Raw genomic sequence first — 19,812 nt, 5'->3', positions numbered from 1 at the left:
GTCTTTGGGCCACTCAACCTCGTATGCTAGGTTGTTGGTGGACTCTCAAATCGGCCACCCTATCGGGATCGAAACGATACCGACGCGGGTTATCCACGACTAAGCGTCGGAGGTCCGAATGTTGTTAGTCCTTAACCCCTTTATGCACTCAAGCGTAGGTTCACCTTGACCCCGTGAAAATATGCTTGATCACCTTCGATCTGAAATGAACCTTCGATCTGAGATGAATACACCTTGAAAAAACAAAATCTTACTAAAATACCCAAGTTCAGATATGAGATGAAGAACACAAGTTCAGATCTAAAGGAACGAAAGGTTCAGATATGTAGATCCTTCGAAGTTCAGAGATCAATACACCTTCGATCTGAGATGGATACACCTTGTCTGAAGATCTGGTTTGATTTTGTGATCAAAATAAGGAAGTGAAATCGTGCTTAAGAAAACATTTTATCATTAAAATGTTATTAATAAAGTTGGTTAAGAGCAGTTTTTCACATGAAAGTATGTAATATCTTTTGAAAAATCCAAATCTACAAATTTTTAAAGTGTTTGTTTGATTCGATTTCTTTTCTTGCTTTTAATTGGTTAAGTAGTAGAGAAAAATTGAATGCAAGTTGAAACAATTGACGTTTGAAGCCTTTATAATTTTTTGGCTTTTCTAACTTCTCGCTAGGGAGGTTGGTTTTTATAAAATTTTGGTTCCAAAAAGAAAATCTACAAAATTTTGATGTAAATCAATTTAAAATGCTGTAATAATGTTTGGTTACCAATAAACGTAACCAAAATTGAATTATTTAACGCGGACCCACTTGGGCCAAACCACGTGTCCCTTCCGATTATATCTACACTTTTCCGACAAGAAAATATCTTTTTAATGACGTGGCCTCCTCTCTATCCCTAAACAAATCATCCTCACGCGCTCCACAAATCACTTTTACGCGCACTTTTCTCCACGTCAGCCTTCTCTAATCTACGCCTTACACTTAACCAAATCCAACGGTTCTGATCACTCCTCTAAATCCAGCGTATTTTAGCATCCACTACTTCTGTAAATATCCACAACAAGATGTACAAGATCAAATACTAATCAAAATATCCAATTCTCTCTCTCAATTCTCACACACACTTGCCGGCCGCCTTTGCTAACTTCCTCCATTTGATCAGCGTGATTACAGCTGTTGAACTAAGTTTTAAGTTTAGGTTTTTGTGTATTCGTTAATATAATTTGTGCAAATCTAGTATCAGTTGTTACTAATCTAGTTAATTTAGAAATAAAAGCCCTAACCCTAGGTTCGTTGATTTTAGGTTTATGAGTATTCTATTCTATAGCGCAGAAAACTAATTGATGAATTTGTGATTGAACTAGAAGGATTCAGTGAGCTTGATTTGATTGATGTTAGAATTGAAATTGTGAGAGATGGAATCAAATGGAAGTTTGCTAGGGAAGACTGGAGACGGTTTTATAGATCGAAGTAAAGTTAGGATTTTGCTTTGTGATAATGATTTGAACGGCACAGGAGAGGTTTTTACTCTTCTTTGTAAATGTTCATATCAAGGTGTGTGTGTTATGCTTTATCAATTTAATATTTTCTGATTAATTTCTAAATTGTTGTATGTAAAGTTGGGAGCTCAATGCCTCATTAGTAGTATTTGATTAGATCTAATTAGTTTTTGTATATAAGCTTATGTAAAGTTTTGATTGCAGCTTGTTATAACTTTACTTCTTTGACTTCCTATCATTTATATATCCTATGAGCTAAGCTTAAGTGTACAAGTTCATTCATTTCGTTGTCTATTTGATGTTTGAAGCAAACTATTATCTATCTGAAGAAGTATTCTTAGGATTAGAGTATTGTTTTTTCTTTGAAAGACACTTGAGTTTATAGCAAATAGTGCAAAATACAATTAGAGATTTGGCATTGTAATCTACTTTAAGGAATTAAAGATATAAAACATCAACTCTGAGGTTGGTTTTTTTGGTTTATAGTGATTTCAGTGAAATCGCCTAGGCAAGTCATCGATGCACTGAATGCCGAGGGACCCAACATAGATATTATTCTTTCAGAAGTTGATCTTCCCATGGCCAAAGGGTTAAAGATGTTAAAATACATAATGAGAAAAGAGTTGCAACGCATTCCTGTGATCAGTAAGCTTGCTGTCAATGATCTTTTTTTGATTTTTTTTTTTTCATTTTTCATGATATTATATGTAGGAAAGAGATTCACTAATTTACCGTTTGCTATCATCTTAGTGATGTCTGCACAGGATGAAGTAACCCTTGTTGTCAAGTGTCTCAGACTTGGAGCAGCTGATTATCTTGTGAAGCCTTTGCGAACAAATGAGCTCTTGAATTTGTGGACACACATGTGGAGGAGAAGGCGAATGGTATGTAAGCGTGCCTTTAAAGATCATCGTTGTAGACCATTTTTATGTTTCTGACTCTTACTTCTCTAATAACTTTACTTTTGATAGCTTGGTTTAACTGAGAAGAAGCTCATCAACTGTGAATTCGATCTGGTACATTCGGACCATAGTGATGTTAACACAAACAGTACCATGTTTTCGGATGATACGGATGAGAAGTCACGGAAGAGTTCCAATCCGGAGATCTCAATGACAATTCATCACACAAATGAGGTGAAGATCTCTCATTATCATTAAAGTTAATTACTTTAGTACAAATCGATTGTCAAGCTAAAACAATAATGGTTATAGAGTTAGGCTGTTTGTTTTGCAACATAAAAATGGGTATGAGCATTATCGTTAGCTGTGTTCAGTTTTTCTCTAACATACTGAAACTCAGACTTGAATATGCGAGTCATTGATATTTTCTACTTTTTATCGGTTTTAGTGATTTAACTTGCTAACCATGCTTGTTCCTTTTCAGATCAATGTGATTTTAGCTCCAGGTCCTGCAGATAAACAACTTGTTAGGTTATCAAATGATCGATCTAGCCTGCCAGAAACCAATGACCGTCAACTAGGTTAGCACATTCTCTAGTTCTTATTCTTTTTTCTATTTGCACGTTCCGTTTGTTCTTTGCTCTTGAAACATAATAGACCAATCAGTTGTATATATAATCAATTCTACAGATAGCATCTCTTTTTTTTTTTTTTAAAGGCAATATACAGATAGCTTTTTATTCATCTTTGAAATCACAATTGGAAAGTAAATCTGGATTCAGCAGAAAATGAACGTGTTTGATTGCTTCTAATTGAATCGTAATCTTTTCTTCGTCCAGTTTCTTAAAGAAAATCTTAGATGGACTTATTATACATGTGTGGCTTACATCTTGTTTGATTTTAGGGAATTTTATGTCTGGCCCAAAGAAGAGTAAGCTTCAGATCGGTCAATCTTCAGCCTTTCTTACATATGTTAAAGAGCGAACTACACCAGTGGTTTCTGTATCTATTGATAAAACTACTCCACTATTAAGTGTTCACAAAGAACCAATCGTGTGTCATGACGTGGAAGGTCCACCCATAAACCTTTTTGGTCAAAATATCTCCGAAAAAAGTAGGCCGGGTGAAGATACTCAAGAAAATTATCAAACACAACCAAGAGCAATTTTTTCCAATACGGATAACTTTCATGGCAGTAACAGTTTCCCTAATTCTGTGTCGTTGGATGAGTCTTCAACTACCCCTTTCCGAACAGAGTGCTTTCAGCAAACAACGTCAAACATAGAAGAGTTGAGGAATAACTCGCACACAAACGTTCCAGCTTATAATAATCCACATGCTGCTTATACTTATTACCTTCAGGGAGCGATGAATCATGCTATGATGTCATCATCACAATCATCTTCAATGTATCATTCCCCTTATCCTCCTCATCACATGGCTGGTATGACACCATTCCCTTACTACCCACCGGTTAATCTTTGCATACAACCTGGCCAGTTGCCCCACCCATGGCCGCCCTTGTTTGGAAGTACATCATCTAACGATGGGAAGAGTCAAACAGTTGATCGCAGACAAACAGCCTTGCTCAAGTTCAGGCAGAAGAGGAAAGATCGTTGCTTTGATAAGAAAATTAGGTATGTTAACAGGAAAATGTTAGCTGAGAGACGACCGCGTATCAGGGGACAATTTGTGAGGAAGGTCAATGGGATAGATGTGGATCTTAATGGTCATCCCACTGGTACTGATTTTGATGACGAGGATGAGGATGATGAAGAAGATTAAACACGCAAACATTATTCTCCCAAATAACTTGTGATTGACTGAAGTGATTTTACATACAAATTTTGATGCAAAGATCTCTCTCGGAACAGATTTTTGATTTTTAGCTATTGTGATGATCTTTGGTGGTATGATGTCAACTTCTGGAGCAAGTGATATTCAGTGTAAGCTAGCAAGAAGCGATAAATGTTATATTAGAAGCATCTCTTCGCGAAGCTATCATCATAGAGAATATAACGGATGGGTCTCTTCCATTCATCGCATGGTTATTGGATTATTGGAAGGACAGGTGGGTAATTGTTAACTACGGAGTAATTTTTATCTACATGCTTTTTTGGGCCATCTTTTCATTTTCTTTTGTACATATACTTCATACTTAATATCTAATGTAATCTCAAAACTTTTAAGTCTATTATTTTGGTGCACTTCACGTCAATGAGTTGGAGTAGAGGTGGTAAAATGGACGGGTTGGGTAATGGCTTAGGTTTGAAATGAGTAATTTTTGGCGGGGGTTGAAATGGGTAGGATTGACCTCTGACATGATTTGCTTTTTTCTTGTTTCTTTTGGTAATAAACTTGTATTTTTTTATTAAGGTAACACTATGATTTATTGATTAAAATGGTTTGCGGATGGTATGCATTGAAAATATACTTGGGCAGATTTTCAAACGGATTTTCAGTGCTTTCTATTGCTTTTACCTGTACATTTTGTAGGATTCTGTTTTCACAAGAACATACAGGTAAAAGCAATAGAAAGCAAAAATGAAAACAGAATCCTACAACCGAACAATACAAAGACTAAAGTGTGGTCACAACACCGGTGAACACTCTGATTGTGACTATCTTATCTGGTTACCTGCAGATGGACTGTAAACAAAATTCTGATTCTAGAATATTATCTTTTGTCTACGCGTCTCACAGACCGAGTCACTTGATCACCACCCATGATAATCATGAATCCTCAGATTGTTAATATCATGTACTGAAAATTCGCAGTGGACTGGGATCTGGGAAACAGAATCCTGAGTCTTGCCTTGTCTTTTTTATATTCTCTTCTCTCAAACCGAGTCCTTATAATCTTTGATAAAGGTCAGGTCGTGGCTGATCTCTTATGCGAACCTTTACAGGAAAAAAAAACTGGCTATTTCCACCAGCCTTTTTACAAAGTAAATACTTTGGAGACGTGAATCATGATTCGCCAGAGTGTTACGATAATATGTTATAACTTTTAGGGAATTCGATACCGTTGTCAGTATCATCATCTTTTGTGTATGTCATAAAAACATAACCACATTTTTGAACAATTTAATATCATTTGTCATTCATATGTCATAATAACGCATCGAAGGAACCACGCAAGCCGGTTAAATGCGTGGGACAGAGGGCTTGTAGTACCTGCTACCGTTACTATGCCCTTTAAGGGAAGGAGCCTAATCGACATATTTCCACTAAAAAAGAAACAACTAAATGTTGAACAATCTAGCATTCAATGTTAAACCATTAAATTAGAGAATCAATCTAACACAAAAAGCACATTTGCCTTACCATTTCTCATTGAGGAAACTTCAAAGACTAACATAAGAGATAGATAAGATAATTATTTTTTGCCTTCACTAAAAGCGTGAGATGTCCAAGTCTAAAGGCTCATTAGAACACTTACGAAGGAATTCTCCCTACAATTTAAGGAAAATTTCAAAGACAGAGGATCAAAGCAACATTAAAGATTCAATGTCTAAGTGGCAGCCTTCTCGTATCAACAAATAAGCATCATCAAAAATTAAAAATGTCATGTAAATTTGACGTAGTTAAAAGTTTAATTTTATCTCTATCTCTATATCCTTTCTTAAATTATTGATTTTAAAATTAACAATTTGTCAATAATACCACGATTTCAATTTACTCGGATATTAAACAAGCTAGAAACACTAATCTATCTATCTATAGTTTCTATTAAAATCCTATAATGATGATGTTATTATTAAGTTAATTTCTTTGTTAAAAAAATCAAAAATAAAAAGAAAAAAAAATCTAGATCACTTGTATAATATTAATCCTAATTAATTTATAATTAAAAAAATGTACTTATAGTAACTAATGATTTAATAACTTAAATAAATTATTATACCGTAATTTTCTATTACCCTTTAATTTTCATAATGTTTATGTCATTATTTTATATTTTATATTAATATTAATCCTAATTAAAAAAATACAAAATAAAAACAAATATAAAACTCTAAAGTGATTATGTAATCCTTTTACTAATTACACTTTAATTTTCATAATGATGATGTTTTTACTTTATATTGATATTAATTCTAATTAAAAAAATATATAAAATAATAACAAATAAATGCCGATAATATATGAATGACGATTTGGAAGGCAAAAATAATTAATAAAATATCATTTAATATTTAATACGATATTATTGTTTTGTAAATATATATCTCGGAGCATCTCCACCATATATTATCACAACTCTTTTTCTCAATTTGTACAAACATTTACAACTATTTTTCTCGATCTTCACCATATTATCCAATAACCTTTTGTTTCCAAAAAAACATGTACAAACCTTCATGTCATTGTTAATGGTTTTTTTCAAAGAATTATTCTTTTTTATGCGTTGTTTGATGATGAAATTTATCACACCTTGAATGTTTTATTATTGTATGTTTATTAAACAACAAAAATATGAAAATCGATAACATACGTCATATCATATTGTGACTATATAAAATGGAGGTATATAGTATGATAGAAGAATTCATAAATAATCATGATTTTTGCAAGGTTGAACCAGATATTTTCAATCCCTCTTTTAATATTAAATAAGTACCATTTATGACAAGGAAAATAGTAGTTGTAATGAAAATTAGAGGAATGTGGTGGGAGAATTAATGTAGTTCATTTATTCTGACCAAGTTAACAACGACAAGTTTCTTAGTCGAAATATGTGGTCCCATGGGTCATTAAACTAAATGACTTTAGTATTTACATTCACTTAATATCTACAATATATCGAAGTTGTGATGTGGTCCAGCGGTTGGTGGTCTGCCTCCTTTAGGGGAGGTAAGAGGTTCGACCCCCGTTGACTACATATTTAAAAACACAATTTCACCCCTTCCATTAAGTATCCACTCTTGACACATTTTCCATATTGTTTGCGGGGTAAAAGGGGAGAGGGTTTTACTTGGCCGTGCCCTTGGATCGGTTTCAAAGTTTCCTCCCGGGCAGCGATGGGGCGGGGTTATTATCGCTGCATCGACATATTCGAAACGGGAGATGATCGCAACGAGTGGTTTAGTTCCCCTCAGGTGATCCTATTTGCTGTCCAAAAAAATAATATCTACAATATATCATTATACTATTTCGTTTAAAGAAACTTGTGGTTCTACGGGTCATTTCACTAGTACAGTAATATATACTTGTAAATGATGTAACTATAGATTAAACAAAAACACCAACAAATACATATGTCCTAGTCTTCAGAATTTATTTAGTAATAAGTTGTGTACATCTTTGTATTATGTACATATAAAACTTTACATTTTCCTTATAGTATATTTTTTCCCTCTCAAAAATATCATTCATATAAATTTTTGAAAAATTTAAGGTATGGTTGGTAAACTTTTGTTTTTTCCTTATAGCATATTCTTTCCGTCTCAAAAATATTATTCATGTAGTAATTTTTTGTTAAATTTAAGATATGATTGATAAACTTTTGTTAGATTTAAATATGATTGATAAATGTTAATTTTACTATTATATAAAACCCAAGTTTGAATCGATTTAATTATAACACAAATAAATGAAAGTAGTATGTAGGGTAAAATATATAATTTAGTGATATTTATTAGTTAAATTTTGTATTTGGATAATTATTTTGAGATGCATACAATAAAATTAAAAATTGAATATATGTTTGACACAGATTAAAAAAACTACAGTAGGTTTTTATTCCCTAATCTTTTAACGTACTCCGTATTTTGTTTGAACCAAACACCCCCCTTATTACTGAAATTGAAATCTTTTCTAATTGAAGAAGCCACAAGTTTCATACTCCGTCGAAATTACGCTAATTATACGTATACCCTTTTCTCATCGATTACTTGTTGGAGATTTGTTACTTGGTCCACGTCATCACCGGGGATCTTCATCCGTTTATCCGCTAATTACACTACCGGTATCTTCTTTCGTCTGTTTCTCCTTTAATCACGTCTTTGTGTTTATGTCTTCCAGTCTCCTTTAGATTTACTAGACAATTCATAACCATAATTAGGGTTATATGTTTATGATTGACAAGTAACCCTAGATGTTACGAAATCGGAACCCTAATACCCTCTTTTGGTATTATGTGAGGATGATCAGCTGCAAATTATTTGCATACTCTCTAATTGGTTAATTAGATTCACGGTTTTCATTCTTTTATAATTGATTCTATGTTAGGGTTCAGACCCGGTCTACTTTGATCGATGACTTGCAAACGTATCATTGATTTGTATCCCTCATTATTCTTATTTTTGCAAACGTATAATGTTTTTGTGGTTTAGATCGTCTATTGAACCTATATGGTGCTAGTGAATAGTTCTCTCAAATTGTAGCAGACAAACAATTGGTGTCGTTCGGTAGATCTTATTATGTCTTATGTCTGCGCGCTCACAGACGTTTTTACTGCAGACTGTTTGTTTTGCTGAAGACATAAGATAAATTAATGTCTTATTCTGTCTGCAATCTCGCCAACTTAGAAATGTGCTTCTAACTGCTGCAGACGTGATTAAGTTATTTTGCTGACATTAAAACAAACAGTCTTCAATATTCGGCATACAGACTTTCAGGCCACATCTTCTTTATAGACGTGGCCTGTTGATCTTCAGACAAAAGCATCCTAAAAAACAAACAACACCTTAGCCAACAATAGAATCTGTATAAGTTATAGCTAGAAATAATTTATATATTATATATTAAGATAATTGCTTAATTGCTGTCATGTATTCACTTCAGGTTTAGTGGCTGTTTTGGAACTATTTATAACCTACAGTGAAGGTACACGATTGTTACGATGGAAGTCAAGCTATGGAATGATAAACGTGAGAGGGAGATGTATGACAATTTTGCTGAACTTTATGCGATTATTAAGGCTACAGAAAAGCTCGAAAAAGCTTACGTTAGAGATATTATTCCTTCAGCTGATTATGAGATCGAGTGTCAGAAACTTATAGCACATTTTAAAACACTCTCGTCAACACTTAAAGATACTGTACCGAGTATTGAGAGGTTTCACGACACTTACAAGATGGACTGCCCTTCTGCAATGAATCGTCTTATAATTTCGGGTGTACCTGCTACGGTGGAGCACAGGGCGGCTGCCGCTGCTTCTGGGGTGACATCTGCCGCCACTGTGGCGGAGTGTGTGCAGAATTTTATCACTGCAATGGACTCATTGAAGCTTAACATGACAGCTGTTGATCAAGTTTTTCCTTTGCTTTCTGATTTGTCTGGTTCTTTAAACAAATTGTCTATTTTACCCCCGGATTTTGAAGGGAAGACGAAGATGAAGGAGTGGATCGCACGGCTGGCGAAGATGGGGGCTGCAGATGAGTTAACTGAGCAGCAGGCTAGGCAGCTTCATTTTGATCTAGAATCGTCTTACAATTCGTTCATGGCTGCATTGCCGACTGCTGGATCATGAATTTGAGGTATTGTTTTTTAAATTACTATGTAAAATTATGAAATCGTAGTTTTTGTCTCAGTTGATACCACCTGATTGTTTTGGTTACTTGTAACAGTTTCTTACTACTGTCTCATGTTGATTATTTTAAGCATCTTTCTTCTTGTACTACATATAATTTCCAGTTATTTGTTGAATAATAGTAACACTACAACAATCATTAAAAAGCTTAGTTAATACTACTATTTAAAACTTGTGGAGTAACTTCTTTTTTTACTAGATCCATTACTCCATAACCTACAGCATAGTTATAATCTTTTGGTCTTTTTTATGCAGGATCGGTTTTACCAGACATGAATTTGGAGTACCTGTAGTTCTGCTTACAAGTATTCTTTGGGTATATAGGGCCATATAATGTGTTTGTATTCCTTCACACCTGCTATGGACGTTTTTAATGTTTGTTTTTGTAAGGTAAGATGACTATGATCTGTAAATTGTTACAGTATGAAACATTGTTTGATGATGCACTGTTGATTGCGAAATTTACTAGTATTATTCAGAACATCAACACCATTTGGTTTTATCTTTGTGGATTGGCAACATTTCCTCAGGTCACAGTTATTTATATTTTATAATTTTGTATATATAGGCTTACTAATACTGATTAGGCTGAAGAGGATGGTTTGCTTAAAATTTGCTAATTGCTTAATAGAATAATATTCAGCTCCCTAATGTATTAGGGTAGCAAAATGGATGGGTTGGAATTTTTTTTTTTTTTTTGGTTTTTTTTTTTTTTTTTTTTTTTTTCGAGTCAGGTGAACTACTCTTGACATCCATTTTTTCTTTTGTTTTATCTTTAGTCGCAATATGTTGATCAGCTCACCTTAGTAACGGTATTATGTGGCTGTGAGTTTAAAACATTATTTATAATACTCTTAACCTAGATGTCTTGTGAACAAATTGTATGTCATCAGGACAATGTACGGCCAAGGCTTACTTCAAGAAAATGCACAGTGCATATTTAATATGATTGCCTTCTGTGCAATTTATTTAGTTAAACCTGTAGTTTGTGTACTTCGGGACAATTCAGCAAATCTCTGTTTTGTTTGTGGCGTACTCAAACATGAGCAGAATTGTAAAATCTATACATTAGATCGAAGTGAATAAGTTGCCAATATATATAGCAAATTCTTGATGTGAGTGATGTCCACAAGGTCTCTTATATTCGAACCCCATCCATTTATTTCAAGGTACTATATATATCAGCTCGAGTTCTGATCGAATAGCTCTAAAAAGTTTAACAGTCGCCAACTTAATAACAGGTACGACTAATTTGTAGTAGTATAATTGGGTACTTTAGACTTTATATTGAATCAAATTTCAAGAATTAAAGTCCACTTTAGACTTTTGATATACATATGGTTAATTAGTTTATAGCATCAAGGTTGATAATTAAAAGTAAAAATAATATTTCAGGTAATGAAACCACGTTAGAAAATGTAATTGGAAATGGTAGTGAGGAAGTAATTTGGGAATAGTTGTTTTTAATGTTTTATTAGTTGGGTTCAATGTGTTCGCATAAGTTAATCATATAAGTATATGATTCTATTAGTCGAGTCTCAATGGTCGTTGCTCAAGTAATAGATTACTCAGATCAATAACACTTATACATTTCAGATCTATTTTTATTTATTATTTCAACCAAAAAAAAAATGCAGAATAAATATTTACCCAAATTGTGATTTACATGTTTTTGGAGTATTTTATATTCTTAAAGATTCATTGAATGACATCTACCAGCAGCTTTCATAGCTCAGTTGGTTAGAGCACCCGTTTAGTAAGCGGGAGGTCTTGAGTTCGACTCTCAATGAAAGCATATTTTTAACCCTATTTTTTTTTACCTTATTCTTTATAACCAAGGCACACTGGATCAAAAGTCAAAACTGTAAATTCGCTAAGGAATTATATATCTCAACAAGTAACAGACTAACAGTACATAAGATAGCATATACATGACCCAGGTGTCATGGTGACCCATTTTAGTACATGCAGTCCAGGATATGCCTATCTTTCTATTTACAGTGATCAAATTGATTCAGTTTATTCTGCAACCACAAGATTAACCAATGCTTACTCTATTGTTTACACTTTACAGGAACATCAACACACCTAGGATTTAAGAGCCAATCAACAGAAACCTTTTTTGATCTATTTAAAATCCATTCAAAACATTTCAGTTGGATTTCATTTAGAACCATTGGGCCACTCAAAACATTTTTCCCATATACTGCCGAGTTTCGATTCTTCCAGTTGATGTATCCACAGATACACAAAATATCTTGCTACTGATGTTTCCCTTTGAAGAGTTCCTCAATGCTAACGCCATTTAACTCTGTCTTTGTTGAGAATGTCCTTGTCCTTCTCGAGCCTATAGAGCCTGTTATACCTGTCAAGCGATCTGCTAGGACCTAGCCATCTCTCGTTCCAGAACCGAGTTAGTGAGCCATCTGCTAAAATCCTTGTGAATGAAGAACACCCCCTTTGGTCCCTTAAATGTTCCGCCCCTGAGCACACCACTCGGGTTAAATTCCTGGCTATGTCAAATTGTTCAAAAAGGGAGTGTGACGAGAGGGTGCGCATAATGCGCAATTCACCCGGTACCAGGTCTCTCACTCGTGGGGCTTGACTACCGGAGTTTTCACCTTATATGAGGAGCCAATGTGCTTGTTCATAGGAGGGTTTTCTCGCTTACCAAAAAAAAAAAAAAGATGATGACGACGATGGTGACGGGTTCACGATGATGATGTCAGAGGGTGGTTGTGGTGATGAACCACATCTATGTTTTCATATCTTTGTATGTGTAACGCTGACTAATTGAAGTTTGATGTTAGCGTTTTTAATTTTGATTTGTGCTTATTTTAAGGTAGTTGTTCTTGTTTGTGTTAATGTGTTTTTAATTAGGGGGTTTTGGTAAGTTTGGTGTGAGTTTGATTTGATAAGAGTTAATTGAGATGAGAAATTAGGGTTTGTGTATCTCATATTTAAATTAGTGAGGATGGTGATGTTGTAAGTGAATGTACGATTGATATAGCATATAGTACGAGTTCATCCCCTACATCACATAAAGCATGCCTATAAATCCTAGGTGTCAGAACCTAATGATATCCCCTACTTATCTAACACGTGTCCTACACCACATATTTTCAGTCTTTTTTTTAAATCCGTTAATTTTAATAAGACACCACGTGTCCCACATCTATACCGCAACAGTTCATTCACCTCTAAGTCTTCTTCTCTCTTCTCAATAACCAGACCACTAAATCAAATCGTCATTCTTCTTTTTTCTTAAACCTTAAGCTTTGAAATCATATGCCAACATCATACTATTCCATTTGAGATTTTTACTAATCGAACTGTATCCACTTTGTAAAAAAGGATTAAAGTTGGTCTCAAACGATTCACGTCGATGCCATTTGCTCCGATCCTTTTCCGTTATGATATATTGTCTGTCTTACTCATGAACACTAATTTATTATTACGTATTTTTTAATTTAGGATTGATTAAGTTATTTTATATCTCCATCGATTATACGCTTAAATTCATCATTCTATGAAACCTTTTGCATCTATTGCATCTTTTTTCGCAGAAAATCTATATATGCTGCATTCGATTGACAAATGTTTGAATAGTTATGGGTCGAATGATAAAAAAGGGTTTTATTTGCTTAATATTAGCGATGATAGAACTTCCTGGAAATTAAGGTCAGTAGTTCAATTTTAGGTTAAATTAATTAGGGTTTATTGTATTTTCAATCATTCTACTGTTATGATTTTGGTTCACGGTGTTGTTTGTCATAATTCCATTTGTGATTTCAGTTTTTTTGACATTCAGGTAGTGCAAGTAGCATTTAAGTTTTCTTTGCAACAACACTCACCGTTCACAGTTATGTTGAAATTGTAAATGGAGTTAATAATCAAACGAAAATTGTCATCTGAAAATGATTAAGTTGTTAAATTTTTAATTTTTTTTGTTAAAACTATTTTTAAGCCGAAATAAAAGAATTATTATAATTTAAATTCAATTTGAAAATGTTTGATTTATTATTTTTTGGTAAATTTTTGAAATTCATAACAAGATTTGGGTTTGATTATGCTATTTTATATAAAAAAAACTAAATATTTGGTTACTTAAAATATAAATATAAAAAATGCACATAATCACACGTTCATTATAACTGAATTCCTCTTTTTATGCAATCACCATATCTAATCCTAAAATAACCACCTTTTGTTTCGTGTTTAAAACCTCTACAAATAACTGTACCGCATTCCTTCATCTACATTCACCATTATCCCTCCCTTCTGATTTCAAAACTCCTTTAAACAGTTCATTTGTTTCAATCATTGATTATTGTATTTGTATTGACTATTTGTTCAGTACTTCAGTGTTTGAACAAACTATGTATGTTATCAGCATTGATTAATGTAATTGTACATGTTAATATGTTAGAGTAGAAGTTAATTTTTAGAGTGTTATAGTTGTTTATAGTTTCCATAATGTCAACTTACTTATGTTGTGCTTTTTGTGATAAAAAATCTTATCCTTATATTTTGCATCATTTAAAAAGCATGCTTTATTGCAGGAAATGGTATTTAAAATGGCTGGTATACCGATGGTCAACAATTATATGGGAGGCTATAATACCTGCATGTTTTCTTACGGACAAGTAAGTTTGCTTTGCCAATCTTATTCTCAGATACGATGTCAAGCTTATTGAACATGAATGTCGTTTGTTTTTAATATAGATAGATGTATATTGTTAATATTTATACTAATCAAATTCGTGGGCATAACTTCATATTTGGTTTTATAAAGTTCCTTGACAATCCATATAATACACATCTTACTGAATCGCATTGAGTATTAATCATGTATCTCGATGGTTTTAGCCATTTCCATGTTTAACCTGACGGTTGGCGATGGCGATGGTTTCTTTTCGATCAACCAACAAAGTTAACATGAAAATCGATTGCGGTGGTTTTAACTTGATTTTTTCACACTTTTACTTGAACATGAATAGTAATACTAATGGTTTTTCCGGTTTAATTATTTTTTGGATTCAGGTCCACTTCTTGAACATGATATCGATCTTAGTTGCTGAATGATTGAAGTAAATTCAGGATTCAGGTCCACTTCTCCCCAAATTTAGTTTTTAATATTTTATAGATTCGCTGTCGTCTTCTTTATTTGCTTCATCAACGAATTCAAGCTTTTACCTGCCACTTGACTGAGGTATGTTTTGTTTGTAGTTGATTGAATTTATTGTTAGATGTCGCTTGCAGTTGCCTGATTTTAGTGTTTGAGTATTTACTTTGCGACGTACTTCAGTTTTTAGTAGTGTTTTTGTTAACTTTTGTGGATTTTTAATGGTTAGAATCATTTTCTTTCAGGTTATGTTGTCTATGCGTTTGGGTTATAGCTTCGTTTGGTAACTTTTTTGTCTTCTCTTTGATTTCTAAAGGTTAATTGTTTTGCTGATTTCTACTGAATCTTTCAGAAAATAACATTGTCAATGTAATAATATATTTGATCATGACTTTTACGGAGCAGGATATTAATAAAAGCCCACAAGAGCTACGCATTTAACATGTTATTTACTTGTCTGGCCCTCCCATTTTGCCACCTCTTGACTAAAAGTTATATGAGATACCTGCGTGTGTTGAAAATATAGTGTTATTTATAGCTATTTATGAGATAAAAATATGAAATACCTGCGTGTGTTGCCACCTCTTGTCTGACCCGCCCATGTTGATTCGTATATGCTCATAAAGAGGTAGAACTACTTCTTACAAGTTTTTGAAAAAGATGTTTTTGTTGTTGTTTGTTGAGTGTTCAAACTTTTTATCGTGTTTAGCTTGCATATAGCCTATCAATTACTGCTAATGATAGACGTGGTTTTATTTTTTATTTTTTTTTTCATGTACGGTAGTTGGGATTTCAATGGCATGAGTTGTGTATAAACCAAGGTAATCTTATTTGAGCTACAAACCCGCCTTTTGGACCATGAACCACCTGACCCATTTGAGCTACGTTTGACCATTTGAGCTACGTCATTTTTGTGACGACCCGGAAATTTACGATCAAATTTAAACTTAATCTTGATATGTTCCGACACGATAAGCAAAGTCTATAATGTTAAATCTCAAGAATTTTAAGCTGTGTTCATACATTCATTTAACCTCGACCAAATTCCGATGATTCACGAACCATTTATTTAAATGAATATGATTATATATATATATATATATATATATATATATATATATATATATATATATATATATATATATATATATATATATATATAATATTTTGAATTAATAAGATATACTTTAATTAATTGAAATTTAAAATGTAAAATAATACTTAAAATAATTAAACTATTATTAAAATAATTACATATGTATATTAATATATAAATATATAGGTTATTATGTATTTATATATATGATTTCTATTAAAGATATATAAAAAATATATATATAAATATTAACAATTTAATAAATGTCATCACATAATATTACATAAATGGTATTATATTTAATTACAAGTTTGAAATATAATTGTTATATTAATATTATTATTATTGTTAATTCTATTATTATTATTATTATTATTATTATTATTATTAGTTTCATTATTATTAATAAATTTAATATTAAATATTAAAGTTTATATTATTATGTTTCTTTATATAATTCATATACAAATATAAATTCGATGTATGGATATAGATATGTACATAAAAAGATATAACTTGTTATATCTTAATTATTACTTGTATTAATAGTAGATATTAAAATTACCTTTATAATTACAATCATTACTGGCATTATCAATACTAATATTATTTTTATCATCTTATATTATTGTCATTAGTTATTAGTATTATTATGATTATCATTATTATTATCGATTATATTATCATATTGTTATTAAAATTCTTATATCATAAATATTATTAATCGAAGATAATACAATTTAATATCAGTATATTTTTTTACTAATTCCAATAAAACAAATAATATTATTATTATTAATATATTTAATTATACTTACGAATTCTTAATATTAATATGAATTATAAAAGAAAATATACACAATCACCTTTCTATTGAAGTCACGATCGAAACTATGCAAATTTGATTTCCTGCCTGATTCTGTTGAATATCAAAATGAATTATAGTACGAAATTTATTAAAAACTCACTATCTGCTTTTTATTTTTATCTTTATTTTTTTGTTTCTTCTTCTTTTCTGATTAGAACATGTCGATTACAACTGGCTATAACTCACACGAATTATATAGTTTTTTTTTTTATTAAATCCTTCCTTCTATCCCTTTCATTATCAAATACAACTGCCATCTATCTGCTATTCTGATAAAAAAAAAAAGAAATAATATGCTTCGCTACCTCTGTTAGTGTACACTTTTTACCAAAAGCTAAACTTCGAACGAGTTTTCAAAATTCATTAATACCATTGTGTTAGGAACCTTGTATTCAAACTATCGGGAAGATTTCAACTTCAAGTTCGGCGAATTGGATTCAAATTTTGTAAGTCAAAGTTTTATTACAAAAAGTCAACCAATGTGTTCATAGCAAAATTTGATTTCAATCCAATGTTTTGGATTCAATTGAGATTACAGAAAGCCTATACGTTTGATTTGAAACCATTGTCGTGTAGAAATATTTGTCTAAAACTTTCACAAAATGGAAATCCTATTTTTTTTTTAATAGCAGCGACGGTACCTGGCTGCTCTAATTTAATTTTTTTTTACGGTTTAAATTAACTAATTTATCCAACCAGAGTTAGTTATAAGCCTATTTAAAGTCCTAAATCTAGTTAGTAATTCGTGATAAGTTGATTCATCGGTTTTGGTCGACTGGTTGATGTAAAGAAGAAGGGGAAACGTAGTTTATATGGGTTAAATAGTTTAATTTAGATTACAAATCAGAAAATGGGCAATAGCTCAGATGGTTAAGTGATGGTGTTGGGTTTCGAGTGGTCTCGGGTTCAATCCCTGCTGGGTGCAATTCTTTTTAACATGAGCTTATAAGGTAGTTTATTTATCATTTATTATTTTTATTATTAATGTTATTATTATTATTATTATTAAATCATTAATATCATAACTATCACGAACAATAAAATTAATATTTTTACAAGTATTATTAGTAATATCATTGTTATTATCACTAATAGAGTTATTATTAACATAAGTATATTATTAATGTTATTACCATTATTTTTACTAATATTAACTTAGTATAATTATAACTACTGTTTTGATAAACAAATGAAATACATAGATAAATATATATATTTGACACATATAACATAATAAAATTTAATATTTTTATATACAAAATGAACATGTAAAACATATATATTATTAACATAAAATGATATAATTAATACATTTACATATATATGTGCTCAATTACAACTATGAATATTAATAAATATACAAATGATATAGGTTCGTGAATCCAAGGCCAACCTTGCATTATTCAGTTTGTCAATGTCGTCATATGTATTTTTACTACAATATACATTAAGTGAGTTTCATTACTCTCTTTTTAAATGCTTTTGCAATATATATTTTTGGGACTGAGAATACATGCGCTGCTTTTATAAATATTTTACGAAATAAACACAAGTAATCGAAACTACATTATATGGTTGAATGATCGAAGCCGAATAAGCCTCTTTTTGCTTGGTAACCTAAGAATTAGTAAACCAGTCTACTAATTGACGCGAATTCTAAAGATAGATCTATTGGGCCCAACAAACCCCATCCGTTGTAGCGGATGCTTTAGTACTTCGATGTTTGTTTTATCATGTCCGATGGATGTCCCGGAATGATAGGGGATATTCTTATATGCGTCTTGTTAATGTCAGTTACCAGGTGTTCAATCCATATGAATGATATTTTTATCTCTATGCATGGGACGTATATTTATGAGAACTGAAAATGAAAATCTTGTGGTCTATTAAAATGATGGAAATGATTATTTATGTTAAACTAATGAACTCACCAACCTTTTGGTTAACACTTGAAAGCATGTTTATTCTCAGGTTTGAAAGAAATCTTCCACTGTGCATTTGCTCATTTTAGATATATTACTTGGAGTCATTCATGGCATATTTCAAAGACGTTGCATTCAAGTCATTGAGTTCAATAAAGATTAATACTAAAGTAAATGACAGATTAGGTCAATTATAGTTGGATATATTCTGAAATGGTATGCATGCCTGTCAACTTTCGATGTGATGAAAGTTTATCTTTTAAAAATGAATGCAATGTTTGTAAAAAGTATCATATAGAGGTCAGAACCTCGCGATGTAATCAACTATTGTGAATCGTTTATAATCGATATGAACGGGGCATTTCAGTTGGTATCAGAGCTAGTATAACCGCGTCCATGTGTGGCGGGTTAGTCGTAAAGGAGGTTCTCACAGTGTGACCTGTGGTGAAGCATTGGCTCTTACTCCTTGTGATCCCTTACGAGGGTTGGCAATAGCCGAGAGGCAGGCCCTAAAATCAGTATCTGAGGTACACTCAGTGGTATCCGGATAGTTAAGGCACTGGGTGGGACGGTGGTTGTCCCCAACTGTATTTCAGTTGGTATCAGAGCGATGGTCTTAGCGAACCAGGTCTTGCATTAGTGTGTCTAACTGATAATTGTTTAGATACATTAGTGGGTCTGGACTTCGACCGTGTCTGCATGTCAAAAGTTTTGCTTATCATTTAGTGTTGAAAATTATTTGCTTATCATCCTTAAAGTCTAGACACATCTTACTGCCTCTATTGCATAGACAGTGTATAGATAAATTCATATCTTAGCGTATCTGTTATTGTTACCTTTGCCTGACAGCTTTCGTAGATT

At 32.2% G+C, this 19,812-nt stretch overlaps 2 protein-coding genes and 1 non-coding gene across 3 annotated transcripts; all 3 read left to right on the top strand.

Annotated features, from left to right (window-relative positions):
• Positions 1–1,094: 1,094 nt before the first annotated feature.
• On the top strand, positions 1,095–4,597 carry LOC139846556 (two-component response regulator-like APRR1). Its single transcript, XM_071836035.1, has 6 exons — positions 1,095–1,556; positions 1,988–2,146; positions 2,252–2,385; positions 2,473–2,637; positions 2,888–2,984; positions 3,308–4,597. Exons 1-6 carry the CDS (start codon positions 1,418–1,420, stop codon positions 4,186–4,188), a joined length of 1,575 nt encoding a protein of 524 aa, XP_071692136.1. The 5' UTR covers positions 1,095–1,417; the 3' UTR covers positions 4,189–4,597.
• Positions 4,598–8,185: 3,588 nt separating this feature from the next.
• On the top strand, positions 8,186–10,423 carry LOC139847832 (vacuolar protein sorting-associated protein 28 homolog 2-like). Its single transcript, XM_071837560.1, has 3 exons — positions 8,186–8,374; positions 9,193–9,887; positions 10,196–10,423. Exon 2 carries the CDS (start codon positions 9,251–9,253, stop codon positions 9,878–9,880), a length of 630 nt encoding a protein of 209 aa, XP_071693661.1. The 5' UTR covers positions 8,186–8,374; positions 9,193–9,250; the 3' UTR covers positions 9,881–9,887; positions 10,196–10,423.
• Positions 10,424–11,661: 1,238 nt separating this feature from the next.
• TRNAT-AGU (transfer RNA threonine (anticodon AGU)) lies at positions 11,662–11,735 on the top strand. Its single transcript has one exon. It is a non-coding gene; the product is annotated as a tRNA-Thr (tRNA).
• Positions 11,736–19,812: the final 8,077 nt, after the last annotated feature.

The sequence above is a fragment of the Rutidosis leptorrhynchoides genome, chromosome 5 (genome assembly GCF_046630445.1).
Source record: "Rutidosis leptorrhynchoides isolate AG116_Rl617_1_P2 chromosome 5, CSIRO_AGI_Rlap_v1, whole genome shotgun sequence".
Taxonomy (NCBI): Eukaryota; Viridiplantae; Streptophyta; class Magnoliopsida; order Asterales; family Asteraceae; genus Rutidosis; species Rutidosis leptorrhynchoides.
This window is presented reverse-complemented; position numbering and strand designations above follow the sequence as displayed.

Coding starts and splice junctions, on each gene's coding strand:
- LOC139847832 (XM_071837560.1), top strand. CDS start 9,251: ATGGAAGTCAAGCTATGGAATGATAAACGTGAGAGGGAGATGTATGAC.
- LOC139846556 (XM_071836035.1), top strand. CDS start 1,418: ATGGAATCAAATGGAAGTTTGCTAGGGAAGACTGGAGACGGTTTTATA. Junction 1,557..1,987: donor TTGTAAATGTTCATATCAAG/GTGTGTGTGTTA, acceptor TTTGGTTTATAG/TGATTTCAGTGAAATCGCCT. Junction 2,147..2,251: donor GCAACGCATTCCTGTGATCA/GTAAGCTTGCTG, acceptor CTATCATCTTAG/TGATGTCTGCACAGGATGAA.